At 41.2% G+C, this 26689-nt stretch overlaps 1 protein-coding gene across 1 annotated transcript in view; it reads left to right on the top strand.

The window, feature by feature from the left end:
• Positions 1-16670, top strand: part of psmd1 (proteasome 26S subunit, non-ATPase 1) — a 36396-nt gene extending 19726 nt beyond the window's left edge. The window contains exons 17-25 of the mRNA XM_084952508.1: positions 890-1004; positions 3869-3985; positions 4863-4965; positions 8508-8677; positions 9867-9959; positions 10342-10428; positions 12614-12769; positions 14308-14473; positions 16471-16670. Coding sequence (XP_084808634.1) covers positions 890-1004; positions 3869-3985; positions 4863-4965; positions 8508-8677; positions 9867-9959; positions 10342-10428; positions 12614-12769; positions 14308-14454 — 988 coding nt within the window. The 3' untranslated portion in view covers positions 14455-14473; positions 16471-16670. The remainder of the gene's footprint in view (positions 1-889; positions 1005-3868; positions 3986-4862; positions 4966-8507; positions 8678-9866; positions 9960-10341; positions 10429-12613; positions 12770-14307; positions 14474-16470) is intronic.
• The last annotated feature ends 10019 nt before the right edge of the window (positions 16671-26689 follow it).

Here is a 26689-nt window from a genome sequence, read left to right as displayed (position 1 = left end):
CTGCTTCAAACATTTCTTTCTATGCTTTATAGTTATATAACACATTTGTAGAATAATTCGGCATATACACAAACACAGTTTAAAGCCTTTTTTTTTTTTTTTTAAACCAACTAGAATCCAATAAGCACCACTGTTTCATTCTCCTGCTCTTCTATTTCTTCTGTGGATCATTGAGCTTTTAGTGTTATGTGAGAAACAGGGACAGCCTCTTTATTTCCACTATAGCATTGCTGGGTCAGTTAGTTAAATGCGGCCGTTTTCTGTGATCCTTGAGTCACTGATTGGCATCCGTTTGCAGTTTAAAGCAGACCAACTCTTCATGCAAAATTCTGCATGATCTCACCAATCAGCCTACCAATTCAAGCCCGGGCAGAGCCGTTGTTATCACAAGGGAATTATCAGATAATGTTCAACATCATGTTTTTGTTTTTTTCCCCTCCTCTTTTGTGTGTTTGCGTGTGCCCGTGCATATTTTGCTTTAAAGTGTTTTTTGTTTAGTTTTTTTTTAGCTAAGATAATTTTTACTCAGAAAACAATAACAACTGTCACCCGCTGAGCTAAATTTTGATATGATCTTGCAGGTTGTGCCTATATGACTAAAGCGGTGCTGGTAAAAATGTGTTTATTTAGCACATTCCTTCACATTTGTAGGAATTTGTAATGTTTTTACCATGTGGTTAATATACATAAACAAAAAATTTTAATCCAAGTGAGAACCAAATGTAAAGATTTGGGAAGTTTGTGAGAGTTTCTGATTGTTTAATTTTTCTTTGATAAATCACAGCATCCAGAAAGCTGTGATTAGTCCAACAGCAATCTGAACTGATTAATGACATTTGTCTGTGATTAACTTCGAGTGCCTCTTCTTTCTACCCCTTTGTGTCTCCAGGACCCCAGAGCAGTGTCCCAGTGTGGTTTCTCTCTTGTCAGAAAGTTACAACCCTCATGTACGCTGTGGGGCTGCCATGGCTCTGGGCATCTGCTGTGCAGGGACAGGCAACAAGGTCAGTGTCTTTTCCTTCTTCTGCTCCAAAAATATGTTCTGTCTTGTTTCTGAGCAGCTGCTATCAACACGTACTGCAATAGTTCAAAATAAAAAACTGGCAGGAAACATTGGATTTTGCTAGCCGGACTTGCACTAGAATATAGACTAATATGTTATCAACAACATGTTTTTTTAAAAAAAGAGGAAAATATCTTACAATGGTGTCGCTGGTTTTCTCTTTACTTGAGGTTAATAGAGGGCTTCAACCTTTTAAAAATTGTCCAGTCTTCCAGCTGTGTCTTGTGAACTATATTGATTTAAGCATAGAACTAGACCTGAACTTTTTCTCTCTTTTAAATATGTCTTTACAAAGCACTTACTCCTCCTGGAGTTGGTAATCATAGCTAGAATAATTTTTTTTTTAAACTATGGGTCAAAGAAAAGCTTACATAGCATTTCCTTTACCACAAACGCAGCATTACACCTGCTGACTTCATTTGTCCCATGCGGCTTCTTTCTCCTCTTGGCGTAATGTGCATCAGCGATGTAAAGATTATCTATGCTGAATAAACAGTTTCTCTTTAAATTGATAGCTTCCCTGTGGGGCTGGGGTGAGCGAGTACAGACTGACGTCTGTAACCTCTGCAGGAGCATCTACAAGAGGTTGTCTGCTTTCTTATGTCACACAGAATGATGGCATAAGACGAAATGCAAAAATTTATGGCATTGTCAAAAAACTAATTACACCAAGACCATGGGAGAAGACTGCATTTGAACTTCATCTGTTTCAAGAGTACAGTAATGTCCTGCCACAATTTCCTTACACTGCTTTGTAGATACTCCTATTCAGCACAGAGGGAAAAGGGTTAATTGCAGATGAGTTAGCATGCATTTTGTTTGGCTTCTCCAAAAAGAGGGAGGGAAGAGGACAGAAGACAGGAGTGCTGTCGCTCCCTGAGATGTTGGCTGCTCAGTCTTGGGTGACGCAGCCTCAGCAGAATGATAGCATCCTCTTTGCACCCTCTTCCTCACTGAGACTCGAGCGTTAAGGAGAATATTTTGGACCAAGTCAGCCCAGAGGCGTGCTGCAGACGTGATCGGCTCCGGAGCTCCACCGCTTGGTTTTTCCCTCGAATAAGAACTCGAGTACGTTAGAGGAGTGATGATGTTGTGACCAAGGAACTGGGTCACCTATTTAGAGGATGCACATTTCTTTGCTGTCATTTACAGCTTGGGTTTGATCATATTTACTGGGCTGCTGCTCCTGATCTGTTTATATACTTGAAGGAGGAGATGTGAACTGGAAAGTTGAGGAATGTTTTAACCGAGGCTGTTTGTGATTTTCTTTAAAAAAAAGAAAAAGTTCACTTTGTTTGGTGGACCTGATGGAAACACCGTTCAAACCCCCCCCAAAAAAAAAAATGTGTGGAAATGTAATCTTAACACCAAGCAGACTAACGAGACCTGTCATGTGATACTGTTTTATAAGTGTGTAATAAACTGGAAGTTACGTGGCGTTAGACTGTGCTCTGCGTTGCTCTATTTATTTGCACAAGCCTGCAGACAGTTATTAGCAGAGCTCAAATGAGTCTAATTTAAAGACTGAGCCACACTGGAGCTCAAACATGAAGAAAACCCTGGATATGGATTAACGTGATCTTAAGTAACCAGTCCGCTGCACTTGATTGGATCTGACAGTAAATACTTTTAATTACCCCACCTCCACCCCACCACTATGTCCTTCCAAGAACATATCACGGGCAGGATGTGGTGGACTAGTGTTGGCTTTCCACTCTTAACATATCATCCTGGTGCACGAGTGTCTCACCCAGCTGAGCTGAAGACATTCATGAAACATGGTTTATTTTACCTCCACTGTCATCATCCTAGTTTGTTTCTCTTTCCTCGGTGGAGCTGACGCCTCCTTCTGAGCCTGCTGGTGTAGGTTACAGTCATTTCTGTTCAGGAGAAATAAAAGTAACAATGATAGACTGTCTGAAAAACACAGGGGAGAGCAGAAAGAAGGAGGCAGCGAGGTAGCCCTGCCTCACTCATTCATTCACAGTAATCATGGGAGACTGATTGTTGGACAGTTGTCAAGGACAACCAGATATGAATGACACTAATGTCATTAATTTGTGAGGTCTGGTTGCCTCTGTTGATAATTGCCTCTCCCGTATTTGACCAAACAGAAATATCCCTGTTGCACTGATCTTTCCTGTTGGGATTTTTTCCCTTTTTCATAATAAAATACATTTAAAGTTTAAAATAAAAAGTTGCATGCATTTTTTTCCAAAAGAAATCAGAGAGGTGATTTTATTGTTGTTGGGTTTTTTTCTGGAAAAGAAAGAAATAATGTCACAGAAGTTCTCTAAATTGTTTTAGGAAACATGGCTCATTTTTTCCTTGTAAATATTTGATGTCATCTACTAGCTTGTTAACAAAATCACTGTATTTACTCCTCTTTGTGAAAAATGATGTACTTCAAGTTTACGGCATAAAAATATGCTGATTGTTTGGGCTTTAACAGATAAATGAGGCATTTTCAGCCTGATGACCTAAAACTTACTGTGAGGTTCTACAGATCATTCTGTGCAAGAGACTGAATTATAAAAGACCTTCAAGATTATGAAGGCTCGGTCCATTGATTTTTGAAAATTGCCTTATTATTTTATAGAAGCAAAACCGTCACATCTGTCTTAACAGTCTAATCTTCAGTACCAATCTTCGAGAAATGCTTAAAGCTCCTCTAAGAACATTTTATCATTTAAATCATGAATTTGAGTTAAATATGAAGGAATAATTTCCAGGCCTGCAGTTTGAAAATGAAAATGTTGTATATTTAAACCAATGTTTCCTACTCTTCTGTGTTTCTTGTCACAGGAGGCCATCAATCTCTTGGAGCCCATGACCAACGACCCTGTAAATTACGTGAGACAAGGCGCCCTCATCGCCTCTGCCCTCATCATGATCCAACAGACTGAAGTCACCTGTCCCAAGGTAAGTGAGCAGGTGTAATAGGCAGGACCAGCATTCAGTGAGACTGTCTGCACTCTTCAGTATAACTATAAAACAGAGGAACTTCCTTTTGGATGTAAAATGTACACGAGTAGAAATACAAAACTGCTCTGTTATTGCACGTCGGTCTTGGCTGATTCATAATACGATACCAATGAGACAGAGGTTTTGCTGAATAAACCGTGAGAAGGAAGAAAGGTGGGAAGACTTGACTGAAAGCAGAAAGTATTAGTATTGTGAACGCAGAAGTAAAAAAGTTTGTGCCATGGAAGACTGAAGAGTGACTAGTCCCAGCATAACTGCGCGCACTCACCCTTGAATCACTGCATACTTTGTCATAGACAGTTAAGAAATACCAGATGCATTTTCAAAGAGTCTTCATCTGCACAGCAAAGGTCTGTAAGCCTTGAGGCAGTATGCAGGATTTTGCAAGAGGTAGTTGTTTTGGTTTTTTTTAGCAGCTGAATATCTATGACCCCACCCCCCCCAACACAACCTCCTACCATTGTAATTTCCAGTTCTGCTGTAGAGTTGTAGACAGGCCAATAGTTTGCGGGTGGTAAAATTAGGCCAAATATGTTGAAAGCAACCCAGCAGAGCATTGACTTAGCTTATTTGCAAAAACAAAACTTTATGTTGTTGATGTTGGAACTCTGACAGGTACATCATCATCACCGCAGGTGTCACGAAGCTGATGTGCTGTAAATATTCTGCAGATACTGAGTGAATCTGATAAATGCGTTAAAGCCTGCGACGACTGCATTTAAAATCTTTGCTCTTTCCTTTATATGTTGTTGCACCTCCTGCTTTATTGCAGTGTATTTTTAAATTAATTTTCCTAATTTCATCTTAACTCTAGGTGAACCAGTTCAGGCAACTTTACGCAAAGGTGATCAACGACAAGCACGATGACGTCATGGCCAAGTTCGGCGCCATCCTGGCCCAGGGAATCCTCGATGCAGGTCGGTCTCCAAACAGAGTTGCTGTGGGTGTATCCATGTCAGTCACTGAGTGAGAGAATGAATGGGTATGCGGTCCCGCCTGCCTTACATGCCTTCACCACTTAGTGGAGTACAAAAAGATGTGTAATTCTTAATTACAAGGTAAAACAAGTGAACGGCTCTAAATGTTAGGTGGGTTTGTGGTTTTGTGTGCGCCTTAATTGGAGTTCCTTTGCACTCGAGCAAACAGTAACCCCCTCCTTTGGCTGACCACCCGTGCATTGCGTTTCTGGAACAGATCATGCTAAAGGTGCATTAGCGCCTGGCAGCCGGTACCTCAGCTCCGCTCTGCTCGCAGCCATATGGCCCGTTGGTCTCCCTGCGGTAATTATTGTTTGTCTGATAGTCTCTGTGTTTGTGTGTCTGTGCGGCTGTTTGTAGACACAAGCAAGCAGCTTGTGTGTGTGTGAGGTCCTACAGAGCTGCATATCATCACATGGAGAGCTATACATACACTCATATGTATGCAAAAAGAAAACCCCAGTGTAAGGGTTTCATCTAAATACAAGCATGTGTGTTTTAATAGCAGGGAAACACACTGAAATACACTCTCAGGTGTTGCATTCTTCTCAAAGTGAACCCGAGCACCTTTACACGACACTTTTTTCTTTTCTTTTCTTTTCTTCATTAAGCACAGCATTGGCTCGCTGTTAACTCGGCCCCTCTTGCTCTCTGATTAACGGTCATTTTGTTCTGGGTAGATTATCCATGTTGATGACCGACAGGATTTCCATCATGCTTCAAATCAGGCGCAATAAATTCAGGCCAGGATGTCCCTGCGTGAGACCAAAACCCCTGATTCTTCCCACTCTCTCTTTCCTGCACAAGCTGCTTAGCCCTGTTTTCAATGCAGAATATACACTACTCCCGTTCGAATGTCAGACATGCTCAGGCTCATGCGGTACGAATGTTTAAGTATTCTCGTCCTTCCAGGGCCTTGGGAGTGTTTGAGGTGCAGGGGTAATTGTATTTAATTTGACTGGCGGAAGCGATTAGAGCTCAGTTTCATGATAACTGGTGCTCATTACCCTGAAAGCCGTCAGTCTCCTGCTTTTCTTCTCTCACTTTGCGTCCACGTCTTTTCCTCCCGCCTGTATTTTCAGGCTTTCTCCCAGTATTTGATGCAGTCTGTGAATCAAGTGTAATTAGCTTTCGCATTCTTATGTAAAAAAAAAAAAAAAGAAAAAACAAGAAGAAAAACCAAATCATGCCACGTCTTGTTGTTTTTATTCGATTGAGCTGTTTCTTCACACCCAAACACGCAGGCTGGCTGTCGATGTAGTCATGTTACACCTTTTTGAGGGATCGCAGTGGATCTGCGCACCTCCCTCACCAACTCCTTGGAATGAAAATTGGCCCACCAAAGTCAGAGTTGGCAAAAACAGCGGGTGGGGGAGAACCTGTTACTGAAGTGCACTCAAGCTCTTCTAAGTATTTAAGAGACTCTCAAGCACACGCTCGTGGTGCGTTGAGCTAGCCTCGTTACTCATTCTGGCCAACGTTGAGCCCGTGGGACTGGAATGTCTCGTACACCGGCTCAGATTTGAAGATAAGGCCCCGTAATTAAATCATCCGAGTGACCTCAGGTTAGAGTCGCTGCAGGAGAAGAGGGCAGCAGATGATTTAAGTGCTATTGTTTAGGCTGATATTACTTTTAGTTGGAAGGGCTACTCCCTAGTAACCTTGTCATTAAAAAAAAGAGGTGGTTTTCTCTTTATCTCTATAGAAATGATGAATTCATCCTGGCTGCGCTTCCTCTTCCCCCTCTTTCTGTCTTCTGCCATCCCTCCCTTCTGTTTATCCAAGAATTGCTTGGGTGGGCTGTTATTCTTTTGCTCTTTCAAGTTACACCCTTGACCCCTGTTAATCACCCTTCTAGCCATCTTCATAGATAAAAATAAAATACGATATAAATAGATGTCTTTTTGTTGAAGTCAGCAGAACATCTTGATATTTTTGAACCTTCAAGCTGAGATACACTGCCTGGACAAAGAAAAAAAATTAAAAAAAATTATATAATATTTCCTTTCAGTGTTTCTTTATTTTTTGTTGCCAAGTTCTTGTGTTATTGATGGGAGAGTAGCACCTCTGAAATGTCCTCCAGAACAATGCTAAAGATTCTCAGTGGGGTTAAGTTGTGGGCTCTGTGGTGACCGGTCCATGAAACCTGGCGTGAGGAAAATCTGGTCATTCACCATATTCGGACAGTCAGGTGACCTTGTTTTTCGCCACACAATGCTGCTGTTTAGTCTTTGCATTTTACGTGACCCTGCTAGAACAAATCACATCTTTCCCACCTCCTTGGGAGATGTCTTCCAACATGGCTGTTTAATAAATGAGAAGCTACTTGCTGCATGAGATAATAATCATTGTAGTAATTACTCAGGGGAAGGCTCTTAACTCTTTGCTTTCATTATTTGGTGAACATCAAACTGAAAAGGAGCTGTGTATAAACTGTAACTGCTCAGATGTAGATGGAAAAGGCATTTGGGATCTTTTCAGGATGGCAGACACACCTCTTTGGATGTAGATCACTTATTAATGCCCTGTCCAGCTCAAATCTGATGATAATGAATGAGGCCTGTCATGCAGGATGCTTTAGACAATGCGTTCCTGGATGTAATTGTCTTGCCATGCACATCCTCATATTTTATATTCTGCCCTGAGATCAACGGATCACACAAAATGAAGCCAGAAGGACAAAGCTCCTTTGGGTGGTGAACATCCTGGTCTGTACCCCTGTTAACCTCTTACTCCCTCATCATCTGATTACTCTGCCAAGTCTCAAATAATGTGTTTCACTATCAACTGTAACTGTGTCACATGAAAGAAAAAAGCTGTTTTCGCCATCAGCATTCTGGTTATTGTTCAAAGCACAGTTTCCTTTTCTTTTCCGTTTTCACCTCGACTTAGCCTGTGACCTGGGTTTCAGTCTGTTTATGTTAGGTGTTGACGACCAGCGGCGCTCAGCATTTCATTTGTATCATTGCGGCTTGCTTGAGGTTTGCTGCTTTTCAGCGCTCTCCTTGTTTTCAGACTGTAATTTAGACAAGAGCTCCCTCTCATCAGTGGTTTGCACATAAAGCAGAAGTAGGTTCAATAATAAATGAGTGTGTCCTTTATGTTGTGGGCACCGACAAACGGGGTCTTTTTGGAAATGTACGACTGATAATTTTGGAATTAGCACTAGGCTATGATGGTAGCAAATTATATCCAGTGCTGCGGACCATGTTATCTTTGGCCCATAAGAAACATTAGAGATGACTGTAAACACGTGGGTCCGTCTGAAGATCAAAAAAGAACCAGCAGCTTAAAAACGTATTAACTCTAACATAGAGAAACATCGGAGTCCAAACCAGCTAAATCAGTGTTAACATAATCAGGGGTTCTTCCTTAGGGGGTCAAAGGTGACAGAAAATTTGAGAACCTGCCATCGTGGTCTTTAAGCCTTTCTTGTCTCATTTTACTAAAATGCTCTAACCTTTGTGCTTTCTGTCGTCCAGGTGGACGTAACGTGTCCATCTTCCTGCAGTCCAGGACGGGTCACACTCACATGCCGTCAGTGGTCGGCCTGCTGGTCTTCACTCAGTTCTGGTTCTGGTTCCCTCTTTCCCACTTCCTGTCCTTGGCCTTCACACCAACCGCTATAATCGGCCTCAACAAAGACCTCAAGGTACCGAAGCGTTTTATTATTTACAAACCTCAACCACAACATGTTTAAAGTGGCCTATTGTGTCTGGTAGATTAGCCCCACCTATGTGTTTATTATGTGTTTATAGGTGAGCCTTGTTTTGTATGTAGGAAACAGCAACATGAGGTCTAAAATATGGCTGCTGAGCTTGTATTTATTGCTGCATGTCGTGCAGGAAATATTTAGCCTCTCGTCTTGGGAACAACTGTAACCAGCAGCCGACTCTTAACAAGGCTCTCCTGACTTTTTGCCTGTTCTGGCCGCCTGCCACTCGCACTCTGGTGCCAAAGGATCAGCGTGACATATTGTGGTGTTAAACTGGTATTAGATGAGCTTAAGCTCTTCTGTCCTACCCGAATCAGCAGCACCTGACACCTGGGACACTGACACCCTTTTGAGGTTTTGTGAATTCCCAACGTTACAAAGCACTAGAGAATATACTCGGTGTAAATCCCTGAATAACCAGGGCCGGGGACAGCAGGGTTTAACAGACTCGCCGCACCCCGGAAAGGTTTGTCAGGTCGAGTTCTGCTGCACAGCACAAGCCTTCACAGACGTTGAGCCTTACCATCGGTGAAAAGAACATCCTTGTCACTTGCCCTGTGTTTTTTAAAGGCTGCAGGGGTGCTCTGTTGGACCATCGAGACAGTTTAAATCATTTCGTTTCAGTGAGCTGTTATAATGTGAAGGCTTACACTGAACAGAAGGGACCTGGTGCTGCTGTCGCTGGAGATCCTCTTTAATGTTTGTCTAGGTAAATCTGACAGAGCAGTTCTTCATTTTCACTTAAGTTTCAGTCTGCAGCTATTAGGAGGAAAGCATTGTCACAAGCAACCCCCTCTTGTGTAACTGGTCAAGTATTCAAATGGGTTCAGACTGAGCTAATGTAAGCCAGGCTTTCTCCAGCTTCAACCTCTCTGCAAGCATTTTTTTTCAGGTAACAGAGGATTCCCTTGCTTAAAGGTGTCTGTTTTGAAGTAACTGAAGGAATAGGAAGTGCCAAGTCCTTGAACATCATTCAAGAAGGATTATAAAATACAGCCTGTAGTAGATGACGCTAAGTGGCTGTCTCTTAGAGGGTGCTTCAAACAGGTGCTCTGTACTGTAGCGAGAACGTCAGTCAGCTCATTTTAAGTTACACTGTGTTTTTATTCTCCTCTCTCTTTTTCAGATGCCTAAGGTGCAGTACCGCTCCAACTGTAAGCCCTCCACCTTCGCCTACCCACCAGCTCTGGAGGTTCCCAAAGAGAAGGAGAAGGAGAAGGTGAGCACTGAGGCGCCGCAGCACATCAGCTTGTTTTGCTTTCCCTTTTTCTGAAATTATTAGTTCAGGAAAGCTGATCCCGCTCCGTATTGATTTGCAAATAATTTCGAACCCTCCCTGTAAAGACTCATCATTTTCCTGCCCGTCGTGTTTATTATTGTAGAATCTCTGGCCTTTTTTTTTTTTTCTCAGTTGCTCATTTCACAATCCAATCCTGCCCTTGGAGAATGTAATGAAAGACATTTATTTTGTGGTTCACTAGTTTTGTACATTTTAAGCCATGTTTGTAGAAGGTCTTAATGTCTGTGGTAACGTCTGACGTCGTGGAAATGTCTGTGCTCTCTCTCTCTCTCTCTCTCTCTCTCTCTCTCTCTCATGCCAGGTATCCACCGCTGTTCTCTCCATCACAGCCAAAGCCAAGAAGAAGGAGAAGGAAAAGAAAGAGAAGGAGGAGGAGAAGATGGAAGTGGTGAGTGGGGAAAACAACCCAACTTTCCTGATTCATTGCTAATAATCATATTGTGATTTTTTCCCTGTTCAATATTAATTTTTAAAGATATTACTATTTTTTGTAGTTGTTTTGATTATTATTGGAGAAAGCAGCTTTACCTCCAGGAACAGAAAAATCCAACAAAATCGAACCGTAACCACGCTGAGGTTGCTTTTCTTAAATGAAAACAGAAGATTGGTTGTTGGTACTCAGGTCCTTCATTTCTGCAGTTGAAGTTAAAGCATTTATTATATTTTATAATCGTGAAACTCTTCGGCTGTAGCGAGATGTGCTGCACCCGCTGTCCACCTGTTTAGCTGCTTGTTAAAAAGCTAATCAGCCAATCAGATGGCTTGTAGACATGGTTAAGATTAAAATGCTGAAGTTCAAACCAACCATCAGAATGAGGAAGAAAATGATTTAAGTGACGTTGAATGTGGCGTAGTTGTTGTGCCAGGCAGGCTGGTCTGAAGCTTATTTACAGAATCTACTTGGATTTTTCTACTCAACCATCTTTAGGTTTTATAGACGATTCTGGAAAAAGTGAAAATGGGTGAAAATGCCTTGTTTATGTTGGAGGAGAAAGGCCAGAGTGGAGCTGATAGGAAGGCAATAAACTCATTACACCTGAGGCATGCAGAAGAGCATCTCTCAACACGCCACACGTTGACCCTTGAAGCAGATAGGCTGCAGCAGCAGAAGACCGCACCAGGTCCCACTCCTGTCAGCTAGGAGCAGCAAACTGAGGCTACTGGGGCTGGTCAAGTTTAAAGTTTAAAAATATGGCCTGGACTGAGTCTCAATTTCTGCTGCCACATTCAAATGGTAGGGTCAGAATTAGTTGTGAACAACATGAAAGCATAGCCAAGATACTGAACTCTAGGTTGCCCTCCAATATTTTCATCAGAGTGCGATTGTTAGAAAGCATTTAGGTGCAGGAAAAAGTGCTTGTAATGACGGGGGGATTGAGGCTTGGTGTATGAAGCACTGTTCTACTTGAGCACTCAGTTATGCCAACAGTTCAGGTTGGTGCTGGTGGTGTAAGGGTGTGGGGGATATTTTCTTGTCACACTTCAGGCCCCTTACTACCAACTGAGCATCATTTAAACACCATACCTGAATGTTGTTGCTAACCGTGTCTATTGTTTTATGACCACAGTTTGTCCATCTGGTTCCAGCAGGATAACGCTCAGAAAGATCCAGTCATCTCAAACTGGTTTCTTAGACATAACGCTGAGCCCACTGTACACAACTGGACTGCAGCATCTATGCGGTGCTTGTTGAATCTTTGCCACCAAGAATTAGGCAGCTGTGAAGGAACGAGGAGTCCAGCCTGGTCCTTGTAAGGTGTACCTACTAAAGTGGCCAGTGAGCGTATAATATAGTGTCTGTCTTTGCTTTTCACCTTTGGCTTCAGTCACCACGCAGCAGTCCATCTTTTCTACTAGTGTGTTTTTCGCACTTAGAGTATTTGTGCTTTTTTTTCTCCTGTAGCTTTTGTTGTCATCAAACAAATAAAAACTTCCCTGTTAGTCAAATCAAATGACAGCTGTATGAAAATGAATAGAGTACCGCAGCATACACCCAGTTGTTTCTTTTCTTAAAGTCTCTTGAGCTTTTCACTCATCCACAGCCAGCGTTCAGACACCCCTGTCAGTAAAGAGCCAGTATAACTTTCATTGGGATTTTCTCTGAGTGTAGGCCGTGTGTTTGATCCTCTCTGCCACGCTACATCTCAGCTCTGGTGCTGAGAGACGAGCCTGGAAACGTCCTACGCGCTCACATCTCAGGCTTTTGATTTTATTTGGCTTAACTCAAAGATGGCGGTTGAAGGAAAGGTACCCACTAAAACTGGGGTCAGACGGTTCATTTGCTTATTCATAATCCATCAGTACTCGTTGTGCCTCATTCGTAGTTTTCCAGCATTTGCTGAGCAGCCCGACAATTCATTTGCCATCAGCGGTGCCAGAGCAGGAAGAGCAGGCTGATTCACAGAAATGGAAAGATGGAGGGTAGAATTTATTACCCATGACACCTCAATAATGTCCAATTCACAGTAGAAACAAATTATTCCGAGTCAGGGACTAGATCTGTTCAGACAAAGCAGTAAATGAATATACTGTAAGTACTTCTAGTGGCCCTGATCCTCATTCTTCCTTCGCAGGAGGTCCAAGAAGGTGAGAAAGAGAAGAAGGATGAAGAGAAGAAAAAGGAGGTGGAGCCAAATTTCCAGCTCCTGGAGAACCCAGCCAGAGTGATGCCAGCTCAGCTCAAAGTCCTCACGATGCCAGAGACCTGCCGCTACCAGCCCTTCAAACCGGTAACTCAAAATCCACCAGATGTGGACTGAGATCCACATTTTCTGTTTTTTATGAACTTGATTTTACATGACATGCTTCAGAAAACAAACAAAACAAATCGAGTTAAGGTCAAAGCCCCTTCGGTCCATCACTCCTGCTAATATCTGAGTCATTTGGTTTTAGGCCCCTCTCAGAAAATATGAACATAGTTTCGTTTACTGATAAAGTCAGCAAAGTCATTATTTTCACGTACAGATTACACCAAAATTTAATCCAGTATAACAACATGAGGTCTCCACCACAACACAGCACCCAAATAGATTGTTGAATGTACTCATTCTGCTTATTTTTTATTGTTTATAGCATCGGTGCTTCTGTGACGTCTCAGATGTCCCCTGAGTTACAGCATTTACACGTGATATTTCTAAATGAGTGCTAAACATCAGAGAGCAGAATTTAACAGTGTAACAGTATCTCTGATTATTTTCCTCTAATATAAATCTTTCAAATTAAGATCCAGGCCGCGGGTTGATTTTGGCCTCGTTCGATTCAAAAGTGCAGAATCTCCCCCGTCCAGGCCCATAAACCCGAGCTCTGCGGTTCTCCTGTAAACGCTGACAGTTTTCCACAGTAAACGGCAGGACAGCGTGCACTCACCCCAGTCCTGTAAAGAGGAAGTACTGTTTGATTTTTCTGTCCAGCGAGCGAAGCTCAGTGTACTACACTGTACATGTGTCCCTGCTTGTCTAAGGTTTTGGTAATGCTGCTTTCCTTTTAAGGGTTTGTTTTAGGTTCCAAAAGCAGGTTTAGGAAGTGAAGGGAGGTTTACAGGACTTATCTTGAAATCTGCTCAGTGTTAAGAGGCCTATTATATGGAAATTAATACAAGACTTCCTGTCTTTGGGTCTCTGTTTGGCTTGTGTGTAATCTTTTACTTTTTTGGGCGCATATGTAAACCTTTAATTTGAAATCCTCAAAAGTATTGCTTATTTAGAAATACTTCTAATATACCTACACTTCTGTTATAGATGTACTGTTACACTGAATGTAAATATTTTATTAAATGTGTCTTGAAGAGAATTTAAAATACATTTCTGTGTCTGACCCTCTGTTTGAAACTGGATGCACATCTGTAATATGGACTTGCATACATAACTGTGGGACTCTGTCATGTACTGGGCTCCTGAGTTTAAAGACAAAAAAATATGTAAAAGTGTATTAAGTACATATAATACACCACATGGACAAAAGTACTGGGTCACATGTATGGTCATGGAAGCCGATGCCATGAAGCTCCCAGCACACAGTTTTTGAGCGGCTGGGAATCAAACTACCAACCTTACCCCAAATGCTAGCTGAGATTTGGAGCTCTGCATGTATTCGGTGGCTCTGCTCGTTGCCATGGTAGCCTCCTATTTTAGTTTTTAGTTTCACTGAGCTTGACCCATTTTTTAATCTTTATTAAGAGCTGTGACCCAATATTTTTGTCCATAAAGTGTATACAAACCTTAAACCTGTTACTCCAGACTTGTGCTAATTTCCCTCCGTATGTCACCAGCTCCATACAGGCGGGATCATCATCATGAAGGACACCAGCGAGGAGGAGGAGGAGCTGGTGGAGCCCGTCTCAGCTCACGGCCCAAAAATTGAAGAGGAAGAGCAGGAGCCTGAGCCGCCCGAGCCTTTCGAGTACATTGACGAGTAGAAACGCTCCCGAAGTGACGGTATGCTGATCATTTCTGAACTTTGGAACTTTTCGAGTGTTAAAGAATGACTGACAAAGGTGGCTTTAAATGATTTTAAGAGGCAACGCCTGTCCATGCAGTGAGCTAACAGCTGACATAGACCAGGCCCAAACCCTCCAATGGGTTTTTAAGTCATGTTTCTTTTTGGCATAAGCAGACGCAGAGAAATGCAGCTGCTCAGAGTAAAAAAAAAAAGTTAAAACTACAGTTAATTTTGTCACTGCTCTCTAGACAACTTTCTGGCTTTGGCACACTCCCACATAGCTGTCTGAGTGTTTTCGTAGGAAGTAACGTTGTGTGATAATAACACACAAAGTAGGTCTGCATTTCTGTCAAAGTATCACAGAGTTTCACCCATCGCTGCCCGAGGAATGTAAACATCACCGCCTCCTTCCTCAGAGGGCAAACCCCCTCGCTGCACTACCCAGTGAACCTGGACGCCTAATGATCACTTGCTGCTTGTTGTGTTAGTGTTGGATTGGCTGCAGGAGTGTGCGCGATTTAGTGCGATGAGACCGATGAGGTGTCACTGACCAAATTAGGGCCTCTGTGCGTATTATGTCATGTCCCGTATGAGGTCTGAGAGCTGTGAAAGATTAAACGCTACAGAGATCCTTGTCAGGCCGTCCTTGTTGATACGTGCAAAGTCAATGTCTACTTTAACTGGAAGTAGGTGTTGTGATGTTGCTGGTGCTGCACTGGGGCTTTTTCCCCCTGCTGCCTGCAGTGAGCTTTGGTCACCATTTCTCCCAGAACTGTGCGATAGATGTTCGACTGGCTCACCAGCGTGGTCCGTCACTAGCATACTTCTCCAGAAGTATGTGGAGATTGGTCTTGGCCTAATCTGTGTAGCATTCCTTTCTTCCCAATGCCAATGACACGTCCCACCTATCAAAGTTAAGGCAAAGTTGCTGGTTGACTCAGTGATGTGGTCCTGACGTTGGAGTTCTGGTATGGAGCGAAGGGCTACATCCATGGACACAAGCGTGTGAGGGCGAGGCAAACACAGGTGCCTGTTTGGTGACTTGCTTAAAGTCCAGTTTCCTCCTATTAAAAGGGAGTTTTTCCTTCCCTCGGTCGCCTAGTGCTTGCTCATAGGGGGGCATCTGATTGTAGGGTTTTTATTTTACAACATAAAGCATCTTGGGGCAGCTGTTGTTGTGATTTGGTGTTATATAAATAAATTGAAAGCCTACTAGGAGTAAGCCTTGAAGCTCTCTTCTAAACTGAGTGGTTTCTGTCATATTTCAGACCTGCTTAAAGAACAAAATGACTGAGTTTGAATCAGAGGTTTGCAGGAAAACCCAGAAACTGTTCTAATGGTGGTCAAACCACATCTTGGATAAAAGCTGAGGTGTCGAAACTCGTCTTTAAGGGTACAGGGAGGTCATCGAATGTCGTACACCTAAAGGCCATCTCAAGTGTAGCTTTCTCCCTCAGGAACGTTTGCTTCCACGTGTTTGTCGGCATTCTGAAATTCCTCATTTGAATAGGCACGATCCGATTGGGTCCGGTCCTACACACATCTGTCTCACAGATGTTTTATATCATATACTATTGTTGCTGACAGTGTGTTGAGCCCACCACATATTATTTATCATCAATCTCATCAACTCTCCACACTGAATACAGTTGTTCTGAACCCAAATGTAAAGGATACGCTGCTTATTGTGTATTTATCCCTCACGACAAGCACCGGAGCTGTTCAGTGATGTGAACATTCACATGTTGTAAACACGAGAATCTTTTCAGTCTGCGTGTGATATGATTGCAGTACCAGCTCTCTGCAGCTCCACGGGGAGAGCGCGGGGCAGTGGTGTCATTTCTTACTGCTTCTATGGATTAAATGACTTCAGCTCAATTAATAAAGCCCTGAATTGTCTTTGATTGTCTAACGTTGTTTTATTAATGAAAGGACGGGGGGCGGGGCATTATTGTGACGTTTTGGTAATGGCTTTTTTTTCCTTCCTCCTCAGGCATCAGAAGAAGAGAGATCCCAGCATGTTGGTTCAGCGTCTCCCCTCCACATCCATGTATCCATCCACCTCTCCGCTCGACTGCTTCTTTGACACGTTCCTTTCCTGTTCTAGCTCCTCATTTGCCACCCGAGGAATGTTTTACATTCTCGTATTGTATAATTTTCAGTCCTTACAATAAAAATAACATATATATCAAATGCTGGAGCGCGTGTGTTTATTTGAGCCTGTATTTCACTCGGGGCTTGGGTCTAGGGACTTACTAATCCCATACATTAAAACTGGTTTACATTTTGTGGACTCAGCAGCTGCTGCTACAGTCTGTCTGCTGTGCAAATGGTAAACGCGAGCTGAGGGTGAGGAAGTGTGCTTTCAGGAAAAAATTAGCTGCTGCCTTATTTTGTATGATAGTGTTTAGCAGGGAAGGCAAAACTGTAAGTCAGACTATGTTTGTCACAGGATCAGTTACAAGCACAGAAAAGTTTGAGTGATCAGTGACCTCGTCAGACTCGCTCTACACTCAAACAAACACGGCTTCATGCAGCTCTGATTTACACTGTGTTGAGCATTTGTGCCGCAGGCCTTAACTTTACTGCCTCGGTGAAAATCGCTGTGAGTAATTGATAAATCTGCAGGACGTGATGTGAGAGGAGGTAGTCGCTGCTTCTAAAATTTATGAACCTCATTTGGTTCTTTTTAAAAGTGTGTGTGTGTGTGTGTGTGTGAGAGAGAGAGAGAGAATGGGAAAGTAGGACTGCTGTGCTTAATGTGAGTACAAAACATGCAGCAGTCCAGTTATGAGTCAGTGACATTCAGTCCACAAAGCTTTCAAAACCTGCAACAATCAGTTTTGCAGCAGCATTGAAAAGAGAATTTTAGCTCAATCTGTTGATGTATTAAACATATTTGGGTAAAACTTTATAATACAGCTGAGACTAAGGGTGTAATTCCCCTGTTATTATATTGAATTTCAGTTTATTTTATTTGAAATTGAGATAATTCTATTTAGATACAAATATTTAAAGGTTGTACACTAGAATAAGGAGGTAACAAGTCAGGTTCTTACAGGAAATTGTCATTAAATTTAAGTACTGCATAGTTTCCTGGCAATTTAGCAGAAAAACCAACAATACTTCATCTTATCTTTTTAGCATGCTGTACCTTTAAGGTGTGTGCTGTGTTATGGAGTGGCTGGACCCTGTCTAACCTCTGGGTATTTTCGGGGAAATATTTAAGTACAGTGTAAGTAAGAAAGGACAACTGAATAAAAGAAAATCCACCATGCACATCATCGACTATTAAATAACGATGTAAAAAATCATGGTCAAGTCACTTCATAATATAGCCCCGCCCCAAAACGTACAGCATACTTACAATGTAGAATGGAGAAATATTGTTCTTCCACAAAATCACCAGGTGATTATGCACTACTTACAATTTGTTACGTCATACATACTTACAGTAACTTACAATTACTTGCAGTATAATTTGTCACCTTTCCTGTAAAATACCTGGAAATTAGGCAAGATTAGGACACTCCATAATATGGCCCACACCCAAGAAGTACAGCGTACTTACAATGTAAGATGGGGAAATTACCAGGATGTCACGCAGTACTTAGAATTACTTATAGTATTCTAATGTAATACTTTCACATGTACTTTCAAATAAAATATATTAAAGTCTTGGCTAGTAATGCCCTGAGTCATGCGCCGTATTATAAAGTGTTGCCCCACTGGTTTATGTCCCCTAATAACACTTTTTTGTTGGGTTTATTTGTTTGTTTTAAATTAAATCAGTGTAACTGCTTGATTGTTTGACAAACCTGAAATTTTGTGTGTCCCTAAACATCCGTAACAATCGCACTGATCCACGGATCAGCTGCTAACCTCAGGAATGCTCCGCTGACGCAGGAACAGCAGGATATCAGACGGTTGAAAATCCGTTCTTTTCCACAGCCCAGAGACTTGGAGACAGTCGGTGATGTTTTCAGGTTAATGAAAAGAGAAAGACAAGATGCACCATCAATCAAGTACAGAGTCCTTTAATTATATTCCCTCAGGAAATCTCATTCAGATGGCTGAAATAGAAATGTAGAACAAACATCTGTTAGACATTTTCAGCCTCACGTGTTTATTCTTGGACTCTGCTAAAGTAGCTTTACACGATTCACAGTTTAGAATAATCATTATTTATACTCGGCCTCAGTGCAGCCACTGAAACAAGCTGTGTTAGCTCCTCTCCCTTTAAGCAAACATTTTTCTAATTGGCTGCCCCTCACAAACAGAAGGTTCGAGCAGCAGGTGGGTGGAGCTTTGTGTCTGAGGTGACCACATATTTTGTGTAGTTTTTTTTAAACTGTCAGAGTTTAGAGAGCCATTTTCTCTTAACTACAAGTTATTATTGTTTTTTGGGAACCCCGGAAACAACAGACAGCAGCGCTCACTCAATGACAAGTCATCGCATTTCACACTTATTTTTCACCCGTGTTGTTCTTCATATTGAATACATCAACCAAAAACCATCAAATAAAAAACTTCCAATTTGTGCAGCTGTCTTCCTAGGCAGAGTCGAGACTAGAGAAAACACTATTAGGTACAAATGTGCAGCTGATCGTTGATCCATATATCTAATCAGCCAATCATGTGGCAGTACTGCAGTTTAGGAATGTAGACATGGTCAAGATGACCTGCTGAAGCTCAAACTGAGCATCGCAGTGGGGAAGAAATGAGATTTAAATGATTGTAAACATGGCGGGTCTGAATCTACTGGGATTTTCCCACGCAGCCATCTCTAGTGTTTACAGAGAACCATCTGAAAAAGAGAAAACATCCAGTGAGCGGCGGTTCTCTGCCTTGCTGATGCCAGAGGTCAGCTGGGAAGGCAAGAGTAACTCAAATAACGACTCATTACAACCAAAATATGCAGAAGGGCATCTCTGAGTCTACAGCAGCAGAAGACCATGCCACGTGCCACTGTCCTGTCAGCTGAGAACAGGAAACTGAGGCTACAGTTCACACAGGTTCACCAAAATGGGACAACAGAAGACTGGGAACTGATCTGAGGACCTTGATTTTTACTGCAAAATTCAGATGACACGTTTTGGCCCAGTGGTAGCAACTAAATGCCACAACCCACCTGAGACCTGTGGCTGATAATGCCCACAGTGTATCTTTTACACTAATGGCCTCCACAGTCACCAGATATCAATGCAATCGAGCACCTTTGGGATGTGCAGCCGACAAAGTTTCCAGCTCCACGTTGAGTCTGTGAGGCAGGTCTGAAGAGTGCTAACACTGTGTACTTAATAAAGAGGCCACTGAGTTTATATTTCATTTTATGGTTCCTTTTGTTCTCTAACACAGATCAAGTTTGTGATCTTTAACTGTCCAGTTTCACCAGTATGATTGTGTTTGGTAAATGAAGCTTTGTGTGGAAAGTGGTTTGGGAATCCTCTGGGAAATGATAGCGCGGGCAGTTGTTTTCTGCATGAAGTCTGTTGGAAATCCACTCTTTTGACTCGGAGTGTGTAAGACTGGTGGAGGGGAAAAAATGTATCCAGATATGATTTGCTGCTTGTCCACTCCCATCAGAGCCTATGTACATTCTGGCGAGACATTTAGTCTAATCAGTTCCTCCTCTCACATTCCCAGATACTTTGTCACAGGAGGCTGTTTAACAAGTTTCCACACGGTTTCCCAATCTTTCCTCGCACTGAGGTCTAACTTTGACCTTAACCACCAAATCCGATGCGGTACAAGGAGAGAACGATTAGTCACACTGCACACCCTTCCCCCACTTTTCCACCCCCAACCTTTTTTCCAGCAAAGACGAGATGAGGTCTGCTGCTGCGTTCACTTCCCGTATGTCCTGGTGAAGCACAGGTGGGATGAGATTTATGTCAGTTTGTGCATGGAACATATGCCCCTCTTCAATGCCACACTTCATTCTTCTCATACTTTTTCTTTGATGCAGGCACTTCCTCCTCATTCCTCAGGTTCTTTCCCTTAAAATCTAACAGCCGATTCAAATCATTTTCTCACCTACACGGGAATACTCTGAAGCTTCCCGTCATCGTTGGCTGTTCCCGATGGAAATATTCCTGAGTTTTCAAAGTGCTGGAAGTCAGTAAAAAGCATGAAAACGTGCCCACTGTGAGCGACACAAAGCCCACGCTCTCATCAGGACACTAGCAGATCTTCAAATAAGGTAAGGGCAGCCTCAGAAGCACTACAAAACATGCCATCATTTATTTAATAAAAACGAAGGCAAAAAACAGATGTTTATGTGACGCTTCTTCGAGTGACACTTCACAATCATTCCGTAGTTTCCCAACATTTCCCACAAATTCAGTAATGTTCAGAAAACTACTTAAGAGTGGGTGCAGAAGAATAAGGATGTAACAAATGGCTGTTTTAAGGAAAATTAAAAATATTATATCATGATTTTAGTTTTAGTTTATGAAGGCCTCTGAGGGATTTTGAAAAAATGCAAATCATTTTCTACTTCCCACATTATGATTAGGAGTTGCAGGCTGTATTATAAAGTATTCAAACCTCCCGTCTTACATTGTATTCACATCAGATCAGAGAAATTTTATTAATCCCAGAGGGGAAATTGATTTGTCATAGCAGCATGCATGCAGCAGAAGTGTAAAAACAAGTGTCGAAATAGAGATACAGATAGATTCATTTACTATTAGCTCTAATGTTTATGAGATATTAGCAGGTATCAGGTGCTTCAGCACCCCCAAAGCTCTGATTCTAGAATCGCCCCAGGCAGGTATTATAGGTGTACAGGTGTAATACTTAATAATTGAAAAAAAATATACAAGATATTCAAAAACTGCAAGCTAAGAATGGGAGGTTATACACTCTATAATACAGCCTTCACCTCTAACACTGCTGTGTAATTACAGTGTGAGAAGGAGAACATTGTTTGTTCTCTCCACTTAAATAAATAAATAAAAAACCAAAGGTAGTCATTACATGTTGTTACATTAAAAATATTCAACGCATCATTTATATCTGATTTCATTTAAAATGCTATATAATAATTTTTATTACTCAAGAATACAGTATGATTTATTTCTTGCTTCCTATAGTCCTGCCAGTTTTTGCTCATTTGTATGTGTAGTTTAGGTATTACTTAGAACTGGTAAATTAGACCTAAAGTTGGAAAAGTAACAGCATAAATGTTGGAAAATCTCAAATGCAGGCTGTTTTTTAAAATGCTTCTAAGTCCTGATCAAAAGTTTAAGACGACTTGAAAAATGGCACAAAACAAACAACATATTTTGCATGTTTGGATCTTAACAAGATTCCAAGTAGAGCTTCAACATGCAACAAGAAGAAATGGGAGTGACACATAAAAACATGATTATGCAATTTATTGAAAACAAGCTTAAACTGAAACAAGCTGTTTGACAGCTGATCAAAATTTTAGGACCACACCTCAAAAAAAACATGAACTCAGGAGAACATGCGGGATGGTCCAAAAGAGTGATGTTATTCTCCTGGAAGAAGTCCTTTGTCCTGCAGGCATTGTGTACTGTAGCGCTGTCCTGGTGAAAAACCCAGCTGCTACCACACAGACGAGGGCCCTCAGTCACGAGGATGCTCTCTGCAACATCTGGACATAGCCAGCAGCTGTTTGACGCCCCTGCACCTCCTGAAGCTCCATTGTTCCACTGAAGGAGCATAGAAAACATCTCAGGTGGAATCTGCTTGTCCTGTCAGTAACGTTGGAAACCATCAAGGTTACATTTTTTTCTCAAAAGAGAATAAAACTTTCTTCCACCTTTCAATGTCACATGTTTGGTGCTCTCTTGTCCAAACGGTCGGTTCTGTGGCGTTCAAGGAGACGAGGCCTTTGAAGACGTGTTTTGTTTTCGAAGCTCTTCAGTCTCTGATGCCGTCTGATGGTTACGGGGCTGCAGTCAGCACCAGTAACGGCCTTAATTTGGGTCGAGGATCATCCAGTGTCTTGACGGCTCAGTGCTGGTGAAATTTTTTTGGGTCTTCCACTTGATGTTTTTGTTCCATAACCCTTTAAGATCATTTAAGAAATTCCAAGTAACTCTCTTACTGCGTCCTACCTCAGCAGCGATGGCGTGCAGTTCAACAACCCGACTACATTTAAAAAGGGAACATTTTCAATAAATTGCATGCTCAAAAAATGTTTTGTCTCATTCCCATTTCTTGTTGAAGCTCGGCTTGGAACCTTGTCAAGATCCAACCATGCAAAATATGATTTTTTTGCTATTTCTCGAGTGGTCTTAAACCTTTGATCTGGGCTGTACTTATCATTATATTTCTTTTACTTGAAACTAAAACCAGTCATTGTGAGGCTCAAACCTTTGGCTTTGTGCTTACAAAACAACAACAACAAAAATTTCCTCTGACCTCTGGGAAAGTGTGGAATAAAGTCTGGAGTCTGAATTCCTCGATGAGTACAACTATAAAGAACCATACAAGGAAAAAGTGATCCCCATTCATGCAGTCCAAGTTAATGTCTGTCAGCGAACTGGTAAACCAGCTGCTGAGGAAGAGGAGAAGAGTGAGCAGACGGAGCATGAAGTCACCGTCTGTGGATGCAGCGATGGTGACTGCTGATGAAAGGATGCAGGGTTAGCAAGCTGTTAAAGCAAACAAGCAGACCCACCGGAGAGAGCTCGTCGGTCTGGTCTGTGAGCGGACGGGATCGAGGTACCACACAGTTCTTGGCTGGACTAAATGGCCAGCGAGTGATGTGCCGGTGGTCCATGATGGCGTTCCGGATGTTCACACTGGACAAACCTGGGATGTTGTGGATTTTGGCCTCAGCGGCCTGCAGCTCATAAATGTCCTTCTATCTCTGATGGTGCAAGCGAAAGACCTCCAACAATGATAATCGCAGCTGGCTTTCATAAACAGTGTAACTGTGTTGTGCCTGCTTATTTATTCCATTGCCTAATGTCGGTTTGAAGAGAAAAGGGAAAATCGTAAATCAATGCTAGGGTTTAAAAATTAAGCCCTAGCATCAATTACTTAGAGTAGATTTCAGAACCTGTACTTTTTCACTTTTACTTGAGTAAAGAAGGGGAATCAGTACTTCACCTGTTACTGGAGTATTTTTAACACTAGTATCTGTACTTCTACTTTAGCACATAAGGTCATCAATTACTCAACGAGGAAATTAAATTCTGTCACCTAACTGATCATAAATATCTCTGATTTGAAGGTTTAATTCTTTTTTAAAACAAAAATCATGATAAAGTGAAAACTGAAAATAGCACATCAGTGAACGGGATATTTTTGCAAAGGATTTAACTTTGGACATTAAATAACTGCGTCTGAAGTATGCACTGATCTGCAAATTGTAAAATTGTACGGTATGTGTTAAACTGACAGCACATGAATGCCAAAAACACAACTGCATTGCAATGACATGAGCAGCGTTCTCCACCTCGCCTGTTATCGTTTCTGGTAAATTAAATCAGGGTTTTCTTTCTTCTTTAGGTTTGATGTCCTTTTACAAAACACCTGGTTGTTGTTCAGTTCAGCCATGTTGTCCATATTGATGTGTTGTTTGTGTCTCTGTTAATGATTGTGGCTGGTTTTAAATATTGCAATATTTCTACTTTGTTCCCCTCCTTATTTCAACCAAATACTTTGTTTATGATTCATTCTCACGTTGACTTCAGATTACTACTTTTGTTTGACTTTGATGATTACATTTAATTCATTAATTACATTTTTTGGCTTTAAATTAAATACATTTTTGAACAGTAAAAAGCTACAATGCCATAATACAGTATTTGCCCCCTTCCTGATTTTTTTTCCCGTATTTGTCATATTTACTTATAAAACATCTTTAAAATTTTTAAATTATCATTTTATTTATTACGGGGAAAAAAACTACAACACATCAAAAAGTAACACATCATGCCACAATCTATAGAAACAAAGCCACAAAGCCATTTCTGAGACTTTAGGACTCCAGCAAACCACAGTGAGAGATATTATCTACAAATGGAAAAACTTGGAATAGTGGTGACCCTTCCCGGGAGTGTCCAGCCTAAATTACTCCAAGAGTGCATCAACGACACTTTTATTGTTTTACATTGTTTTATTTACTGTTATATTGTTTTTATATTTCCATTTCCTGTGTTGTAAAGCACTTTGTGATTTTTATCTGTGAAAAGCGCTATATAAATAAATTTTACTTACTTTTTTTACTTACTTACAATCAGGAAGTCACAAAATAACCCAGAACAAATCCTAAAGAACCGCAGGTCTCAATCTCAAGCACAGACCTTATGTGCTAAAGTAGAAGTACAGATACTAGTGTTAAAAATACTCCAGTAACAGGTGAAGTACTGATTCCCCTTCTTTACTCAAGTAAAAGTGAAAAAGTACAGGTTCTGAAATCTACTCTAAGTAATAACACAAAGTTAGCATACCTCAGTTTGTTTTGCAGCACATGAATAAAAAAAATGACCACATCATGTGCAGATAATATCAATCAATCAATACTTTATTTATATAGCACATTTAAAAGACCAGAGGTACTCCAAAGTGCTTCTCAATAATAAAAAATATGAAATAAAATTAAATATGGGTGCAGATACACAGAGTACAAATACATTTCCAGAGAAAACAAAGCACTAATTAACCCGTGAGTACTATGTTAAAAGAAATATTTCACACCTAGTGTAAAGGTTAGGTAAAATTAACCCAGAAATATCAACTGGAAAACCCAGTAGCTTTAAAATTACATACAAATGCAATAAAAGTACAACGTGTACATGCGATAAATCACTAACTAATCTAAAATGCAAGATCAATTAAATATATTTTCAATCAAGTTTTAAAAGACTGAATAGATTCTGATGAGCGAATATGAGCTGGAAGACTGTTCCAGAGGTTCGGTGCAGCAATGGCAAAGGCACGATCACCTCTGGTTTTCAGCCGGGACCGAGGTTGCACCAAGAGCATTTGATTCGATGGTCGAAATGCTCTCCTGGGAGCTACAGGCTGAGAAGTTCAGTTAAATAGCACGGCGCAACATTATTTACGATTTTGAATGTAAGCAATAAAATCTTAAAATCAATCCGATATTTGATGGGCAGCCAGTCAGCAAGGATCGGGGTAATGGAATCAAACCTTCTAGTACCAGTTGAAAGGCGTGCCGCTGTTGTAGTTTATGAAGGGCAGATTGGAGGCCCTGGCAAAGGGAGTTGCAGTTGAGGTAACAAAGCGGGGCAAATGACAACCGACAAATATCTGACTTTTAAAAATAGGACTTACATGTACACGAACAGGACTGCCTTTCATTTGTCACTATTAGAGCGCAAATCGGTTTGACGTTTGTAAGGCCGGCAGTAACAAATAATGAGCGCCCGAAAAATGTGTTAAAGCAAAAGTATCAGGAGTTTTCTGAAAATGTAACTACTAGAAAGTTCAGATATTTATTTAAAAATGTAGTGAGTCACAAAAATAAATACTCAAGTAAAGTACAGATACCTGAAAATTGTACTTAAGTACAGTAACAAATAGAATAGAATAGAATAGAATAGAATAGAATAGAATAATCCTTTAATTGTCCCACAAGGGGAAATTTGGTTCTAACAGCAGCAAAAACCATATATACAAACAGAACAGGACACAGGACAGAAACACACACAATTTTTACATATTTACATCATGGACATTAGTTACCGAATCAGAGTACTGTACAGTTATTAAAATGAAAGTACAGATAAGTGGTAAACCCAGGGTGTAGTGTGCAAACAGAGCAGGACACTGAAAAATGTTTAAAAAGTTAAGAACATTTAGAATAATCAGAAAATTACAGATTGTGTATTGTACCTGTGCATTAAAAAGTAAACGTGTAACTTCCAATAAGTTAGCATATATAAACTGAGAAAAGTAATGTGCAAGTTATAATAGTAGTAGTTGTTCGGTTAATTAGTGCAAGTTACAGCGCTGATATAAACATCTATGTTTGTTGGGAGCAGTTCTGATTGTACAGTCTGACAGCTGCAGGGAGGAAGGACCTGCGGAAACGCTGCTTCATGCATTGAGGATGCAGCAGTCTGTCACTGAAGGAGCTCTGCAGTTCAGCAACATTTACATGCATGGGGTGGGAGACTGTGTCCATCAGAGATGTTGTTTTGGCCAGAGTCCTTCTGTCTCCCACCACCTGCACTGGGTCCAGGGTGCATCCCAGAACAGAG

Source organism: Perissodus microlepis, chromosome 15, assembly GCF_051167445.1.
Source record: "Perissodus microlepis isolate ML-2025 ecotype Zambia chromosome 15, ASM5116744v1, whole genome shotgun sequence".
Taxonomy (NCBI): domain Eukaryota; kingdom Metazoa; phylum Chordata; class Actinopteri; order Cichliformes; family Cichlidae; genus Perissodus; species Perissodus microlepis.
This window is presented reverse-complemented; position numbering and strand designations above follow the sequence as displayed.